The following is an 18,925-nucleotide window of genomic DNA, read 5'->3' as shown; positions in this document are numbered from 1 at the left end:
ATATGGTGATGTACATGGGACTAAGTGACATTTTAACATGCAAATACTAGATACAAAAATATGTGAAATAAACAGACCATATATCATATGTGTAACAATAAATGGTGACAAGATACAAGTAAACAGAGTCTAAAACATTTAAAGAAAAATACCTGGTACTTTTATAATAATGACATATCACAACAAAATGATGGAGAAATTCTTGGCCTCATCAAACGGGTCTTATCTCAAGGCAGTCGGCACAGTATCGAAAGCTTCTTATCTCAAGGCAGTAGGCACAGTATCAGACGGTTCTTATCTCAAAGCAGTAGGCACAGTATCAAACGGTTCTTATCTCAAGGCAGTAGGCACAGTATCAGACGGTTCTTATCTCAAAGCAGTAGGCACAGTATCAAATGGTTCTTATCTCAAGGCAGTAGGCACAGTATCAAATGGTCCTTATCTCAAGGCAGTAGGCACAGTATCAAACGGTTCTTATCTAAAGGCAGTAGGCACAGTATCAAAAGCTTCTTATCTCAAGGCAGTAGGCACAGTATCAAACGGTCCTTATCTCAAGGCAGTAGGCACAGTATCAAACGGTTCTTATCTCAAGGCAGTAGGCACAGTATCAAATGGTTCTTATCTCAAGGCAGTAGGCACAGTATCAAATGGTTCTTATCTCAAGGCAGTAGGCACAGTATCAAACGGTCCTTATCTCAAGGCAGTAGGCACAGTATCAGACGGTTCTTATCTCAAGGCAGTAGGCACAGTATCAAACGGTTCTTATCTCAAGGCAGTAGGCACAGTATCACAGTAGGTTTAATACAGAACTTCAGAAGCTGAAAATACACAACACAAACACATGTAGTTAACTTGACATTGCTTTCATTTTAGGTATCATTCATTGATATCTTCAGCTTTTTGTATGTTTTCAGGTTTTTTTTTTTGAAACTTTGGAGAAAATATCAGGGTTTTCTTTTTTCATAATTCAGAGCAATTTTTTTTTTTGGTCAAATTTCAAAAAATTCAAATTATACAAAATTTACATTGTAGAGAAGTTCATATTAAACATTTTCAGAACTTTCTACAAGGTACATTACTGATTTATTTATAAAAAAAATTTGACAGGTTGAAGGTTAAATCACCATTGCACTGTATGCTGTGTCATCATTTCTGCATTCGTCTTTTTCTCAGTGTGTCTAATGTCAACCGGGATGACCTCCGCCCTCTGACCTCTGTGACCTTGTCTTGGGAGAGGTCAAGTGAAGTTCAAGTAGAGGAGAAAGTAGAAGCACCCACCGATAACATGTGGGTGGTGGAGGCGGACCACCCACTTCTCAATTATCACCTGGTCAATGCTGTTGTACATGGTGAGTAGACACCACCTACCTGTCACGTGTTTCATCATTGCCACTACTGTAAGTCTTCAACGTTTTCGCATGTTTGCAAGGTGTTTATTCAAGCATATTCTGAAGGTATTATTGTGTGCACACTGATAAAGTTATACTTTTTGTGAAGCCCTGAAAATTTAACCAATGTAGTTTTGTCTCCAAAACCAGATTAAAAATGTGCATAAATTGCACTGAAAGTTGCTATTTCATATACGAAAAGGTTTAGGAATTAGGGTATACCTGCTGTTTGATGAGTGAACCCTGTGTTTATAATGACATGCTTCATCAGGTTTCATAGCAACAAAGACCTGACCATCTATTTATTTGTTTATTTGACCATATTTTTACCGGGTAGAGCGTACTATGATCTTGAGTACAAAATTTTGATCAGTAACTGTGAAAGTTAAACAAGTGTACTGATTGGACTTTGGGGAGAGCATTTTCAAAAGACGTAAATACTTGATTTGTTTGTGCTTGCTGTATTTCCCCTACATTTACACACATTTCACATTTCATTTTATTCTGAATGATTTATCTACCTTATGACTTCTTTAGAGTTTTTTTATATGAAATTTAATGAGTTTCATATCATAAAATCATAAGTGATGGCATCAAAAGTGTCAAAGTGTCAAAGGGTGGTTCTGAAAGTGCTTTTTTACAGGCCAAACTTCAAATCAGTTACTGTAGTTTTTAAGATATTTGATTCATTTCTGTTTCTATACAGTTTATTTTTTTTTAAATTTTTTGTGTTTTTTTTATGTGGTTTGACAAATTTGCATATTTGATTACAGGTGTGACAGTTCTGGTGACTCACCTGGAGAGGAAGCCCCTGGACCCTGTGTTCAGGGAGATCCTGTTTAAACATCAGCACACTGACATTGAGGGGAATAGGCTGGTGAAGCTGGGCAGTGCTGAGTACCGCTGTCATCACAACTTCAAACTCTATCTCAGTATCTCTACACCACTCTTTATGAAAGGTAAATAAGTGAATGAACAGGTTAGGCAGAAACGTTTAACCATTCTCAAACTCATTTAAAACTCTAACAAACTTTTGAGCAGAAATAATTAAACTGGTCTCAAAAACTCCGCCAAACTTGGCATGTTTTATTGACATATTGTTTTCATTAATTCTTTGTAATTTGACACAATTGAAATATGAAAATTAAAACGAAAAACAAAAATGCATGATTTGGAATAGGATGGTTGTTGGTAAATCAAAATGTCCATCATATCTATGGCAGTAATATGCTCAGGGTTTCAAATAAAGGGATTTTAGGGGCTAAATGCTACTAAATTTCTGGTTGGGCTTTGGAAAAGTGTGATTTTACAGTATGAATTCCATATTCCAAAGATAACCTAGGAGCCTCTCATCAATGTGGTGTCTGTGAGTTCAAGTCCAGCTCATGTTGACTTCCTCTCTGGCTGTACATGGGAAGGTCTGGCAACAACCTGCTTATGGTTGTAGGTTTCCTCCCACCATAATGCTGTGAAAGTGAAATATTCTTGAGTACAGCGTAAAACACCAATCAGATATAAATATAAACATAGAACAAGGAGCCGGATTGGGCAACAAAAACATTTAGACCCATGGCCCCAAGTTAAAAATAAACATTTCAAACGGTGATATTTATTACATGTATGACCCTTTCGGATTTATCAGCCTTGGTAATTGGTGAAAAGGGAACACCAAAGGCTGTTACGTTATTTTTTTTTTTTATTTCACGCAATTACACTGATGAAGCCAGCTGTTGGGTTAGCGTAGTTTTCATGACAAATGCTAAACTGGCATGTCAGCTGAATAGCGTGACATGGGCATGGTCATGTGACTGGTAGTAATCAGATCTTTGTGAATTCCGTATGGTGGAATGTTCGAGGAACGCTCCATTCCATAAAATTAATGCAGCACAGGTCGCGAAGGGGTCGAGACTTCATCAATTTAAGGAGTGGGGCGTTACGCTACCTAAAACCCACCCTGCTGACAATCGTATGTTTACGTTGCTAAAAGCACATTTGTGCTGTTAGGCCAGTAACGACACAGATTTGTTACTGCATGTAAGTGGTACCTGTGCTAATTGCTCCATTCCTTAAAAGTGGAGAAAACATAAGAATTAAATCAAGTTCAGATGAAAGAGTGCAAAAAACTAGTTGTAAATGTGTAGTTGTGAATTTGGGCTCTTCAGCTAACAAATGTGATCAACCTGGATTTTGGTCATATTTATACTTTTAATGTATTCATAAATATTATCATAATTCAGATTAAATACGTATGTTTGGATATAAACAACAAATTTACATTCAACAATATTTATTAGATATGCATCACTTCCTTATTTAGAGCATTATTGTGCAAAGACATTACATACCAAAAGGTGGCCCCAAATACCCACCCTACAAAAATATTTTCCAAAAATATTACAAGACCAAATTTGCAAATAAGTTTTGTTTTTCATTGGATTTCGGCATCATTTTTATGTTTCCTTTTCCCTTAAAATGAACATAGCGATTAAACAATAGCTTGATGTCATAGGTGAGTTTTAATAAAGTTACAGGGTGGAAATGTTTTTTGTGTGGTTATTTATCAGGAAATCAGCGAAAGATTTTAGAGAAAATGTCAGTACTAGTATTTTGAAGAATAAAAAGCCCTAAGTATGATGTGGTTGTTAAGGACTTGTTGTTGTACTTCAGGGGATGGCCTGTTTCACCTGCCCATACAGAAGATGTGTGTGATCAATATGGGGTTGAGTGATGAAGCCATAGTGGCACGGATCCTACGCCAAACCATGGCCGTGGAGAGACGCGAATACCACGCTCAGCTCATCGCCAATGACAACGACCTTGTACAACACAAGAAGAAGATGGCAAAAGAAAACGTTAGTCCATTAAGTCACCACCAGTGAATACATGTACAAAAATTTTGATAACTATGAAAATTTTATATTATATTTCCTCTAAGCAGCTGTTACTGGGATCATCTAATGGGATAATCGAATTTTGTAACTTTCCTTGTAAGTAACATACCTTGTGGCATTATGATCTATATATTCAAGATCATTTGCAAAATTTGGTGAAAGTGTAGGAAAACAGCTACAGTGTAGCTCTGGACCACAAGGGCTACTATAGTCTACTGTAATTTTTCAACATTTCCGCATGCCTGCTTGTTTATTCAAGCGTAGTCTGAAGGCATTATTCTATGTAGACTGATGGAATAATACTGTTTGTGAAGCCCTGTAATTGGTCAGTGCAGTCATTGTCTTCAAAATCAAATTAAAAATGTTCATAAATTGCACTGACAGTTGCTCTTTCATGTGCGAAAGGGTTGAGGAATTATGGAACCAGATGTAGCTGGATTGGCTATTGGATAAGGGGAATATTCCTTTATGTGGTGTAAAACACCACTCACACAAACATAATACAAACTATCAAAATAACAATAATGCTGTTGTATGATCTTTGATTTATTGTTAATTTACTGTGTGATCCTATTGTATTACAAATACTCTGAAAGTATTGAGTTTTATAACCTGCGACACGTCTCACCTGTACATATTTGTCTTACTTGTGTTCACCTGACAGGAGATCATCCTGGAGAAGGTGTACAATCTGGACTATGCTGTCTTACGGGACAAAACCATCCTGCCAGCCCTGCAGGTGTGCGAGGAGAATGTGGCTAAGCACCACTCCATTCTGGAGGAGGCCTCGTACATCCGGGATACCCTGGAGCAGAAGAGGGCGCCGTATGTCGCCATGGCCCACCAGGTGGCAACGCTGTATGCTCTGGTCAGGAAGATGACTGTCCTACACCCACTCTACTATCTGCCGTTTGAACAGTTCACAGAGATATTCACAAAGGTGCTTCATGCAAGAGACCGGGGAAAGGGCGTGGCTGGTGAGTCAGTGCCTTACCTGTGCCTTACCATTGGAAAAGTGCAAGTTTCTGCCAAAAAAGTTACATGATATCACTTTTTGATTTACCACAAGTATGCAATTTTTGGGGGGTGGATTTTTAGGTCAGAATCCTGTCATTTCACCTCACAGTTCTTAATTTAACTGTCAGGTGTGAGTAATTTATGAGAATTTGCCAGAGATAGCGGAGATCTTTTTGTTTAGATTGTTGTTTGGTTAAGTAACAGAAGACTTCAAACAATTACTAGAAATTATCAAAAATTGGACAATGACAGTGTGGATTGAAGAATTATGAATATCTCATCTGTTTGCTGATTTACCTTACATTTTCCTGCTTCTCCAACCACGAGAAAAGTATTATAAGAATAATCAGTGAAAAAATAAATAAAAACCATTATGACCTTGTGGAATGTTCCTATGTCATCTTTTTTGACGGCTGACTACAACCGTGTCCTATTTCCAGGTGATATTTTGACTAGATTTGAGATCAATGTTAAAATTTCTTTCCTTATTTCCAGGTGATATATTGGCCAGGACTCAGGAGCTATCAGATGCCACGACTGCCAGCCTGTACAAGTTTATCACCTTGATGATGTTTGAAAAACATGTCTTGTTATTCTCTTTACTGGTTGCCATGGAGAGAATGAGACTTAAAGGCCAGCTGACGAATGAGGAGATGGCTCTCTTCATCAATGGGTTTGAGGTCAGAGATCAGTTAGAACAGGCATCTCAGTTGGCTGACAAACCTGCCTGGATGTGTGACCAAGTAAGAGATGTTCTTGAAATATATTTTGAGAAGTCAAATGTTGATGACTTTAATTCAATTTTGAATGACCAGTGAGCCTTACTTGCATTTATTGTCTCAATAAATGTGATCAATGTTGCAAAGAGAAAAGCATATGTTGAATTTGTAGTGTAAATGAAATTGTCTAAGATTTTGTTGTCCATTTGTGTTGAAATTGTCTAAATTAGAAAACAAGTTTTAAGAAATGAACCACACTGTAGTGTATAAATTGTATGTTAAAGATAATATTTAACATTCTTCATTTTATTCTGTTTTTAATGATGACATATTTGAAAGATTATTTTGGAACATGTTTTTGTTTTTATAATGAACATTTTAAACCCCATTTTTATTTTTGTGAAAAAAAAAAAAAAAAAAAAAAACTATTTGAAGATTCACCATACCCTTTTAGTAGGATACTTTCACTTTCTGTTTCTGCAGTCCTGGCTGCGCTGTGTCATCCTGGAAAGCCTACACCAGTCTTTCAGCGGTCTTCAGACCTCTCTGATCCAGAACTCTGCGTTATGGGAGGAGTACTTCAATGTACGTCTGTTTATAGTTATCCCTTTCATGACGTCCTCAAAACTCACTAAACCAAAATGTAATATATTGGCCCCAATACATTATTCTGTTTCTGTACTAAAAATAATATGTGGTTTTTATATTTTTGTCAGGGTAAGAGCTATTAAAAAAATGAGAATGATAGGATTATCCTCATTTTTGACCTGTTTGTTTGTCACTTGTTTCCTTTTGTCAGAAGATTGCAGCATTGATGGATGCATGCATGTGTGTAATGTTGTGGTGCCATAATTGAACCATGTGGTAACATCAAAATACAGGTGTTCTTTGAACATATGAAAAGCATCAAGTCACAATAATTATGATGTACTTGTATTTTGAAGTTTATATGAAGTTTTAAATACTGTCAACATCTTGAGGATACTCTGTTAATGTACGCCTCTATGCATATGATTATTTCAGCGACCTTTGACCCTGATGAACCCAGTGCCTGGGGAGGAGCTGAGACAATTGACAGCCTTTCAGAAATGTCTGCTGTGGAAGATCTATTCTCCTGACAAGGTGGGTCATGTTCCTGATTCACGTTGGAGTTAAAATAAAAGGTGTTGTAAATATATTTCTCACACTACAACCCCGATGTTTCCACTCCTGAACGATACTCTATTGTTGTCATAATTAACTTGTGAAATTATGGTTTTTGGCTTCACATAGCCAATCAAAACAAAGCTTTCAAAGTGGCAGAGTAATATTCTGACCTAGATTATCCCCGCAGTTCCATAAAGCAATGTTAATTGGTCAGCGTCATAAAGTATTAACCAATGAAAATCACGTTTACAAATTGGGACTATACTTATGCAAAATAGCAGAGCTTGACCTGTCTACGCCATCACATCCTCAGTGATTTCTTTTATGGTAAATGGTTTCACTCGCTGTATTCCTTATTTGTCAAGAAGTTCAACGCTGTCGCGTAAAACTTAAACATTGTTTGTGTTTTCCTCACCGATTACGAGGACTGAAAATGCTACTTTATCTGAAATTTGTGGATTTTAAAAAGAAAATTCAAAACTTCAAGAGGATAATGTTTTGTCATTGTGATTAAATGATGGATTGTTTTCAAGGACATAGGTCTCAGTTCACAAACAAAAAATGGACAGATGAAACACAACTTTGTGGTTAATGGTTGGTGTGTTTTTCATTGACAGTGTTCAAAACCATTTTCAGACAAAAGAAAAAAATCTTCAGAAATAAAGCATGCAAAAATACCTTGTGAAGGTTTCTTCTTCTTCTTCTTCTTTTTCCAAATAAAATTGTCTCAACTGACTACAGACAGTAAGTCTTGTATGTTCGTTACCATGGGGATGTAGGCCTACATATGTTTGACAAAGAACAGGTCAGACACAGTGTACACATTACAAATTTACAGTCATTGCTGTTCTTTGTTTTTGGATAACTCATACATGATGACACCCTAATTATTATTTAGAGGTGTGTATTTACCATCCAAGTCTTTTTTCAGCAAAATAGTTTAAATAAATCTGCTGCATGGACATGTATGTATGTATAGGGGAATAAAATAAATGTACTCACTGAACAATTTAATATTTTTCCAAATAAAAATGTCACAACCAACTACATACAGTGTGTCTTGTGCGCTATTCATGTTATTACCGTAGGGATGTACATGTGTTTGACAAAAACAGGTCGGACACAGTGTCAAAATTATAAATTTGTAATTACTGCTGTTTTTTTTTTTTAACTCATGCATTCATATATGATGATGTCCTCATTGCCATTCAGATGTGTGTATTTAAAATCAAGTGTTAAATTGTGAATAAATGTATGTCATGTTGATGTCACTGATATTATGCTTTTTTTCTTCATTAAGGTAACTTAAAACATTTATCTTATTCATGGACATTGAATCGTATATTTATGCACACTGGAACAAGATGAAAATCACATTAATGTAATAACTTCACAGTTCAGTTAGCTTTAAAGGCTGAATTATTAATTTTCGCTCTAAAATCTCACACACAGGTACTAAGTTCAAGTGTATATGTAACAGTGATTGTAGTTCCCATTCTTGTCACTTTTCAAGTCTGAATAAATGAAACAGATACCATAATAGAAATTAAACTTCTGAACAGTGCCAACAAATTTTAAGAAAAGCATGCTACAGATACATTGTTCATACATGTATCTTTCATAAATTTTATTTATCTCAGAAAGGAAACGTACAGTGTAAAAGCTAAACTAACACAGTTTCCCTGACACAATGCATGGGTTGAGCAAATCATACACAGACTACAGACATACAATAGGCCTACTTAATCAGGGGCATTGTTTGAGAGCTGGTTCATCAACAAACTACCTTCCATTGATGTTTATGTATTGGTTATTTTTCCATGCCCTGATTTGTCAAATAATGATAAATAATCATTAGTCTAAGTGTATAGCCAAGATCGCACTGTTACTTAGTGGTAGTCCAGTAATATCTCCAGCCAGTTGTACATGTAGCGTAGGGATAATTCAGTGAATCAGCCAGTTATTTAGTCCTAAACCTGGCTTTTTTGTGCATCGTAACTTATAAGTTATTAAAAACACGGCAATTTGATGTTTCTAGTCTGCATTCCAGTAATGTTTCTGTCAAGAAATCTACAAAGTTTAAAATAACACACAGCTTCAGAAAATAAAGCGTTGGTGCTCTTACTGGAAGGTTTCATCGCGCACCTTTTCAACAAGTCTCAAGCCATTTTATCAGTGATAAACTTTCCTCCTGAAAATGTTTTAGCAATTTGGTTATTTCCTTTGACTGTCTTTATGACTACTCACCTTTCTTGCCATTGTGTTTTGTAAAACTAGCTGATGATATGCACTGGACAAAAACTTTTTGTGTTGACTTGAAAAGTGAAACTTTCGTGTAGTTTGAGAAAAAGATTATACAACTTGAGCCCCTGTGTTACCATGGATATTACTCTTGTCTTTTAATTTTTAGAACCGCTTGCCAGAGGCTTGTGATTCTGAAAATGAATATACTCGATGTCACAGACAGGGTCTCTGGTTGTATAACCTCTGTGTCCCATATTTCCTATTAACTGTAAGCTTTGTTACCTGTCTTGTGCATCCTGTCACTCTAATACATTTTAATTTAGTTCATTTGGGTTAGGAAACAAGTAATTAGAAATATGCAGGTTCAGAACTACCTCATTTCAATGACATAGTGACATCCCAGTGCAAAATGACATGGTAGGGCTACATGTACATATACTTACCTATCTTCCTATGTTCTTTATCCTGTTCACTTTGTTTTCAATGTTTGATATACCACCCAAAATGTTATATCTTTCACACCAGCTCTACCATGTTGTAAAGCGATGACGTGTTTCTAAGAAAGTCTTTCCTTGAAAATGTGCGTGTTGCATTGATATAATGAGTTGCACGTGAACATGTATATATTGCATGTTGTGTTGCAGCTGGCTGAGGTGACGCAGGCCCTTGTCGTTTACGAGTTAGGGGCCATCATTCAACCACCGGACCATTACAACATCAGGGAGGTGTATCAGTACACTGACAAGGCCACGCCCACACTCTTTGTCTATCCTGACAACCCGGAAGGGACACAAGGGACAGACAGCACCAAAGGTAAGAATGCTTCCACACAGAGCTTTGAGCAGCATTACCACAGGTATTGGAAATCCTTGAAAGTTTTTCAAGACTGATTTATTGAAAAAGAGTTTATTTTGGGATAAATCCTTGAAAGTACTGGATATTTAAATGTTGAATAACCTGTTGCTGGTTTAGTTCATTTTTCTTTCACGAGGGTTTGTCAAATACTGATGTGAGAAAGGACAACCATTATGTAAATGAATATTCTTAAATGAATATTTTTAAAATACAGGTCCGGTCACTGTCCAGCTCATGCTGGCTTATGTGGTCGTATGTGGGAAGGTCTGTCAGCAACCTGCAGATGGTCGTGGGTTTCCCCTGGGCTCTGCCCGGTTTCCTCCCACCATAATGCTGGCCGTCATCATATAAGTGAAATATTCTTGAGTACAGCATAGAACACCAATCAAATAAAATAAATGAATAAATTAAAATACAGGTCAAAGAAATAGATCATTCCTTCGCAAGTTCAAATGTTTTAATGTCATGCGCTGCTTATTGAAGGAGTCCATTCCATTCCCATGAATGGTGTGGATGTTCTATTAAAGTTTGGAACCATGTACATGTACGGAAATGCAGTCATGAGCATTACTGGGCAATGTGGTTTTCTTGAAACTGTGAAAAGTACTTGAGAATGGCATTAAACAACAAATAAAATGAAAGTAAAAGACACACCAAGAGCGCAAACCTCTTGTCAGCTAAATGTAGAAATTCTTCAACTATAGACAAAGGATAAAATAGTGTGCTTCCCTCTTAAATGTCAGGGACAAAGAATTGCTGAAAAAAAATCCTCTATCCAGATCTATTAATTTTCTCCATGGCCTAAAATCGCCTGTGTGCAAAATTTTCTCCAAATCCTGGCATATCTTTTCCCAAAATTTCCCTAAATAATTATGGCCATTTACTATGACTTACTATGGCTCTTCCTAAAAGGCATCATGGAGGTTTCATCCAAATAGTTTTCACTGCTCTTGTATAAAATATGGCCAGTAGTACCATACCTTTCCTCTCTCTTCAGGGTTTCCTTATGTAGACCCTCTCCATGAGCTGAAGCGTCTGGCCAGAGAGGAGGGCATGGAGGGGAGGCTGCGGATTCTGAACTTCGGTGTTCGCTCCCAGATGGCCGAGATGAGACAAGCTATAGAAGACTGTATGAACAATGGCTACTGGATACTACTGGAGAACTACCACCTTGCGGAGCCTCTTGACCAGCAGACATTCCAGCTCCTTAAGGTGTGTGTTTGTGTCTTATCTTCCTTGTCATGAATAATTGTCCAGCCGTTGGTTAAAACTTTTTACTGTATTTCACTAAAATATGGCTTGTAAAAATTTCAGAAGTACATAATGATCTTAAAATTTTCAATTTTTATGTCAATTCCAGTTTTTCTGTAAATCAAACTTCACAAAAAACAGAGCCTATGGCTGTATAAGATGGATGAGTCAGTCAGAATCAAGCAGAGTGAATTTTTATGTGAAATAAAGTAAATCAACTTCAAACAATTCAAGACACTGTACTGTGGGTCACCAGCTTTACTTAGTGTTGTTGTTGTTAATGAAACAATGTTAAGGGGCCTTCAGTTCCTGCAGTGGCGACAATTCAGAATGCCTGGATTGATTTGCTGGCATCTAATATGCCATCCTAGTTCTCTACATGGACAATCTCAGTTTTCAAGACAGTTTTCAAGATGTGTTTTCTGTCTACACAAGACAATAGCCGAATATACAGTTCCAGAATGAAAGTTTTATTCACTTCAGTAGAAATGGCTTTTGACACATTTTTCTGCACTTTTCAGACAATTATACACAGTAAATCTGAGAGGCGTTCGTGTAGCTCCATGTTCGATGAAGGCTCCAGTGAATGTGTACAATCTGTGATACGATCTCTGGCACCCTCCCCCTCAGCTGGGAACATCCCTGTGTGTGACACCTTCCGTCTCTTCATCACTACATCTGTCTGTGGAAGACGTCTGCCACCAGGTAAGTCCCACACAGCATATTCTCTGGTCTCCTCCCCCTCTGCTGTTAACATCCCAGTCTGTCACACCTGCTGTCTCTTCATCAGTGCATCTCTCTATGGAATACATCTACCAACAGGTACAGTCTTTGGTCACCTCCCCCTCTGCTGGGAACATCCCTCCAGTGTGTCACACCTTCTCTCTCTTTGTCACTACATCTATCTGTGGGAGACATGTACCACCAGGTAATTCCCACACAGTCGAGTCTCTGGTCCCCTTGCCCTCGGTTGACAACTTCCCTGTCTGTGACACTTTCCATATCTTCATCACTACATCTATCTGTGTGAGACGTGTACCACCAGGTAAGTCCCACACTGTACAGTCTCTGGTCCACTTCCCCTCGGTTGACAACATCCCTGTCTGTGACATTTTCCATATCTTCATCACTACATCTACCTGTGTGAGACGTCTACGACCAGCTAAGTCCCACACAGTAGAGTCTCCGGTCCCCTTGCCCTTAGTTGAGAACATCCCTGTCTGTGACACTTTCCATAGCTTCATCACTACATCTGTCTGTGTGAGACGTGTACTGCCAGGTAAGTCCCACACAGTAGAGTCTCTGGTCCCCTTGCCCTCGGCTGAGAACATCCCTGTCTGTGACACTTTCCATATCTTCATCACTACACCTACCTGTGTGAAACGTGTACCACCAGGTAATTCCCACACAGTGAAGTCTCTGGTCCCCTTGCCCTCGGTTGACAACATCCCTGTCTGTGACATTTTCCATATCTTCATCACTACATCTACCTGTGTGAGATGTGTACCACCAGATAAGTCCCACACAGTAGAGTCTCTGGTCCCCTTGCCCTCGGCTGAGAACATCTCTGTCTGTGACACTTTTCATATCTTCATCACTACATCTATCTGTGTGAGACGTGTACCACCAGGTAAGTCCCCAACATCCCCACCCCCACCCCCACCAACACTTATTGGTTTGGAAATCAGTTTGGAAACGATTTATTTTCACAATTAATTGCTAATCTGTATGAAATGTATTTTAGGAGGAGTATTTTCTGAGGATAATCTTATTTGAGCTTTATATATTTTGTCTAATTCAAAGTGAAATACCTTTTAATTTGTGTTTTAATGTTTGGAAAGCTAAATGACGGCCTGAGTATGGGTATTCAGGTATTATTACAGGTCATGTGACTGAAGGTGGAAATGCATGGTGTCAGGATGAGTGTTATGGGTAACAATGTCTGAATAAAACAAGTCGTAACTGTTACAGTACAACAACTTGAAGGAAACATTTTTTCCAATCAAAAGCTGCAGTGCTTGTGCATTTTAACAGCGGGTTTGGCTCAGCTGGTTAGGGTGGTAGAACAGCGTAATGACCCAGGAGCCTCTCACCGATACGGTCGCTGAGAGTTCAAGTCCAGCTCATGCTGGGTTTTCCTCTCCGGTCGTAAGTGGCAAGGTCATCCAGCAACCTGCAGATGGTCGTAGGTTTCCCTCGGGCTCTGCTCGGTTTCCTCCCACCACAATGCTGGCTGCTGTCGTGTAAGTGAAATATTCTTGAGTACGGCATAAATCACCAATCAAATAAATAAATAAATAGCAGCGTGTTTGAAAAACTGCAGTTTTCCAGTTGGAGTTGTCCATAAATTGTAAACCAGTGATCCAGTGAAATGCTGTGTTTGGTTCGTAACATTCGTAATATGGTTGCATGAACGTGATTTGTGTTGTAGATAAAATGTATTTTGGGGGAAATGGAAAAAGGAATCTGGGTCATTTTACACACAAATATTTGAGTGTTTCACTTGCCTTTATAAAGAGAGAAACTATATGTGCATATGAAATAATCTAACCCAAGATTATCATCAAGAACCCGTTACCATACAACAACAACAACAGCCAGAACAAATCTGCCCACCCATTACAGAGCTGCTTGTCTCAGTTGAAAATGAAAGTGTGATCAGACTAATCATGGCGATGACATAGAGGTGCTGTGGTTCTTGTTGACAGGACTGGTGATTCAGCATGGGTTGAAGGTGAGCTGTGAGAGCACTCGTAACTTCAGGAGCAGTCTACACAAGGCCTACAGAAACGTGGCCTACCTCTTGAACAGCAGGCTGCAGGCTCCAGGCAGGTCAAAGCAAGCGGTGAGTCATTGACACGGATGGTTTACCTCATTTGGTTCTGGTACAGGTGTATTCAGACGTGCTTGTGCAGATGGTCGTGAGGTCCCCCCCCCCGGCTTGGTAGTTAGCACAGGACAATGACCCAGAAGCCTCTGACCAATGCGATTACTGTGAGCTCAAGTCCAATTCATGCCGAATTCCTCTCCAGTCTTATGTGCGAAGGTCTGCCAACAACCTGCGGATGGTTGGGGGTTTACCCAGGGATCTGCATAATTTCCTCCCTGTAATGCCGTTGTATAAGTGAAATAATTTTGAGTATGGTATACAGTAGCTGGAGTTGAACCAGAGACTTCATTGGTGAGTGGCTGATTGACAGTGGAAAGATAAAGGTGTTTTAGACATACATGCACACATTCAGCGTACTATACTTTTCGCTTTGTAGAATCTGTGAAACACCTGCTTCGTATTGGCAGTTCATTAGAGATTGTTCCCTATTTGAAGGTGTGTTTTGTCCATCTGCTGTAGATGACTTAAAATCTCACCCCAGAAGTACGTTTTTAGAGGCAAATAAACATCATAAAAGATTACTTTTGGTGGAGATAATTGCATTTCTCCAGTAGGATATCATCCTCCTTTACAAACAAACAAACATCTATCATATTACCTTTCTATGATCAATATAAGCCTCTGACAAAATGCTGCTTAGTCATAAGTGAAATTTTAGGTCATTTCATGTACATTTATATACAATGATTGTATTGTGAAATTCATCTGTTTTGACAAACAGTTTGATTTTTTGGTTTGCCATTGTTTTTTTTTTTTGTTTTTTTTCTCAGACTGATTTGGATGACAACAGTTCCTACATTATGCCATTGGCTCTACTCCATGCCGTCTTGCTTCATAGACGTTACTATGGAAACATTGGCTCTGTAGGCTACAACTATTGGTCAGTTGTTGACCTGGTCTCCATAGCAGAGGTGTTCAAGACATTGTCAGTTCAGTGTAACTGCCTGGAGACTGTATCACAGATCATGACCCAAGTGTACTCCAATCAGTGCACAGATCTCCAGGACGCGGAGGTGATCAAAGCTATCGGGGCGGCCATCTTGAAATTCCCAGGAATGAAGTCTGTGGTAAGTCATCTTAAAGGTAAAGATCACTCTAAAATGAAGTATGTATCAAATGAAAGACCAATAAAAACTGTCCAGGAATATAGTTGGTTTTATTTTTTTATAATTTGTTTAACCTAGTAAAATGCATTTGCATATTTTATTCTGAGGTGGCCCATTCTGACCACAATGGGACTAGTGATGTCACATAAGGTTTTTGCTCCTTAACACATATCAAACTGCTACATTTCATCTTTCAAAATGCATACACATATAGATCTATGAATGCATTCGCTGATTTGACCTCGAAACAAACTATTTCAGGCAAAATTATAAATCTGTTGCAGTTAATACCTTCTGGGTCGTGACAGACCACCTTTTAACACAGTTTTACTCAATAAGAAAAATTCTTAAAAAAAAAAAAAAAAGTATTTTCCTGGACAGCTTTTAATGGACTTCCATCTGATATATACTTCATTTTATAGTGGTGTTTGCCTTTAGGCTATTAGAGAGTCATTATGTGTTGCTTCTCATGCCTCAAGTGTGATTTTCTCTCTGGTTGATACTGTAAAGTAGTTATTATTTGCTGGAATTTATTTTCACGGATTCTCTCCAAAAATATGTTTGCAGGAATTAATTTTTCGCACATTTAAGAGAATACTGAAAAACAGATTTTAAAATCTTAAAATCTTCCAAGATATAATATGGCCAAAATTATTCAAACGCATAAAACAGGTATCATCATGGGTGGCTTTAACCCTCCTTTGTTTTCTGCGGTTTCGCTAATCCTCATGATCTAGATCAGAGATTAAAACAATTGGGGATGGATTATCACCACCTAAGACGATTACTGTCGCACCTACTGTGAGCAGTACAGGCCTGTAGGTTGTACCTGTCTGTTGGATGACCTCTGTGAAGGAGATAACTGTGTTTAGCCAGTGTCTGTTGTATTTCAGACCTCCGAGTTGCCTGTAGGTTGTACCTGTGTGTTGGATGACCTCTGTAGAGGAGATAACTGTGTTTAGCCAGTGTCTGTTGTGTTTCAGACCTCCGAGTCGCCTGTATGTTGTACCCGTCTGTTGGATGACCTCTGTAAAGGAGATAACTGTGTTTAGCCGATGTCTGTTATGTTTCAGACCTCTGAGTTGCCTGTAGGTTGTACCTGTCTGTTGGATGACCTCTGTAATGGAGATAACTGTGTTTAGCCGGTGTCTGTTATGTTTCAGACCTCTGAGTTGCCCGTAGGTTGTACCTGCCTGTTGGATGACCTCCTCTCTGAGGGAGGAATGCCTGGGTTCAACCTGAAGACATCCCTGGAGTCCCTTCATGAGCTCAACGCTTCCATCTTTTCTCTCCCTGATGCAGCAGATCACCAGCTAGCTGTTGCCATTAGCAGGTGAGAAACAAAACTTTGTTAATACCTGAATTTACACTTTTCCAAAATGAAAACGGAGTACTATTTGCCTCTTAGGGGTACATTAATATACAGTGTGGCCTCCACATAAGACACCTCCGTATAGCCTGCAGTCAGATATTGTGCAAGCCAAATCTTGACCTCCAAAATCTGTGGTGTACTTTCATGTGCGAAGGTTTAGATGTTGAATGACAACAGCAAAAACTGCAAAAGATCAAGGATTTTTACCAAAAAATATATGTAAATAGCGCAACATCAATCACATTCTTTCCTACTGTTCGTGTTCGTCCGATTGGTTATTTGATATTTTGGATTGTAGATGGAAAAAGCATGTTGACTTCAACTGTGATGTTCTTCATCATACATGTGTTTTAACCCATCATCAGTGAGATGGGATAGTATAGGGTATTAGACCTCTCCATTTATGTTTAATTTACTTTACTTGTAAACTAATTAGGATTGAATGACAATTTAAGACAAATGATACACCTATTGGATTATGAGAAACATTCAGGATAGAATAACAGTGGCATTGGATTATGAGAAACATTCAGGATGGAATAACGGTGGCATTGGATTATGAGAAACATTCAGGATGGAATAACGGTGGCATTGGATTATGAGAAACATATCAATGCTAGAGTTTTAGAATCTTATTTTCAGAGTTATGCCCCTTTCCATTACATGTTCCAAAGGTATTCATGAAGAAACTGCAAAGTATTAAGATCTTCTGTGGTGGATGTAAATAATAGCTTTTTTTTCTGTAATTGAAGTCTATATATTTTGTGTGTGTCTTGCTCTTTTGGAGTGAGATTTTAGATGAAGACCACATTATACAGGTTCATCACCCTCAATAAAATACTGGCTGCTGGGTTGGCCATGTGCCAGTACAATATGACCACAGGGACCTCATGTCTGGTGTCTTCTGATTGGTGTTCCAGTGAGGCAGCACTTTAAATACACTGGCAATAGGTCCGGTCTTCTACAAAGAGACACCGTTGTGATATGACTGAAATAATATTAGAAGCAGCGTTAAACCCCAATGAAACAAACAATAATCACTTAAATGTGTTATTGTCTCAGGTCATTGTCCAGGGATATGATCCAGACCTTGGGAGCTCCAGAGCTGCTGACCACAGTGGTGAATTCCTCCAGTGAGGCGGACGTCAACCAGCGCCTCGGTGTTCTGGAGGAGAGCCTGTCATTGTGTCCTCAGTTACCAGAGACTAGCAGGGACCAGCTCTACCCGCTGGACATCTTCTTCTACCATGAGACCCAGCACTACCACACACTTCTCCAGGGCTTGAGAGACGACCTACGGCTTCTGCTGCTTCATGCAAAAGGGCAGATAACTCTGTCAACGGATTTGCAAGAGATCCGCTCTGCCTTGGCAAGTGACAAAATCCCAGCAGCTTGGCTGAGGCGGACCTTCCCTTCCACGGACAGCGTCACTGGGTGGATTCGGGCGCTGCCCCAGAAGCTGGGCCGTCTGGTGGGGTATGTGGACAGGCAGGTCACTGACCACAGCTACGATCTGTCCACTTTTCTCCACCCGGGTCAGTTTCTACAAGCCACAGAACTACAGGACTATGCCAGACAACAGTTCAAGAATCCGGACTCCCTTCAGTATCAAGCCCAGGTAAGAATGGCTATTGAATGCTGTCTAGCTGTAAATATCTCTCCTCTAAAAATTGTTGAGGTTGATGTTTACACCCAAGCATAGATACATACATACATTTTATGTATTTACTTGATTGGTGTATTATGCAGTATACATGTATTTCACTTATACAATGGTGGCCAGCAACATACGTATATAAATACACACACACACACAAAGACACACACACACACACACACACACACACACACACACACATTTTATGTATTTACTTGATTGGTGTATTATGCAGTATACATGTATTTCACTTATACAACGGTGGCCAGCATGATGTACTCATCCAAGTCTACATACATACATACATGCATGCATACATACATACATACATACATACATACATACATACGTATATTAATTTTTACAATATCCATGAATATCCCATAAAT

General features: G+C 38.7%; 1 protein-coding gene across 1 annotated transcript in view; it reads left to right on the top strand.

Moving 5' to 3' along the window:
• Positions 1-18,925, top strand: part of LOC135478179 (dynein heavy chain domain-containing protein 1-like) — a 146,431-nt gene that overhangs the window by 104,183 nt on the left and 23,323 nt on the right. The window contains 14 exon segments of the mRNA XM_064758450.1: positions 1,174-1,349; positions 2,162-2,347; positions 4,056-4,240; positions 4,944-5,256; positions 5,792-6,039; positions 6,499-6,600; positions 7,039-7,137; positions 10,050-10,218; positions 11,258-11,472; positions 12,033-12,216; positions 14,220-14,356; positions 15,172-15,468; positions 16,671-16,840; positions 17,942-18,497. Of these exon segments, the coding sequence (XP_064614520.1) occupies positions 1,174-1,349; positions 2,162-2,347; positions 4,056-4,240; positions 4,944-5,256; positions 5,792-6,039; positions 6,499-6,600; positions 7,039-7,137; positions 10,050-10,218; positions 11,258-11,472; positions 12,033-12,216; positions 14,220-14,356; positions 15,172-15,468; positions 16,671-16,840; positions 17,942-18,497 (3,037 nt within the window).

The sequence above is a fragment of the Liolophura sinensis genome, chromosome 11, assembly GCF_032854445.1.
Source record: "Liolophura sinensis isolate JHLJ2023 chromosome 11, CUHK_Ljap_v2, whole genome shotgun sequence".
NCBI lineage: Eukaryota > Metazoa > Mollusca > Polyplacophora > Chitonida > Chitonidae > Liolophura > Liolophura sinensis.
Note: the sequence above shows the minus strand (reverse complement) of the source record. Positions and strands in the feature narration are given on the sequence as shown.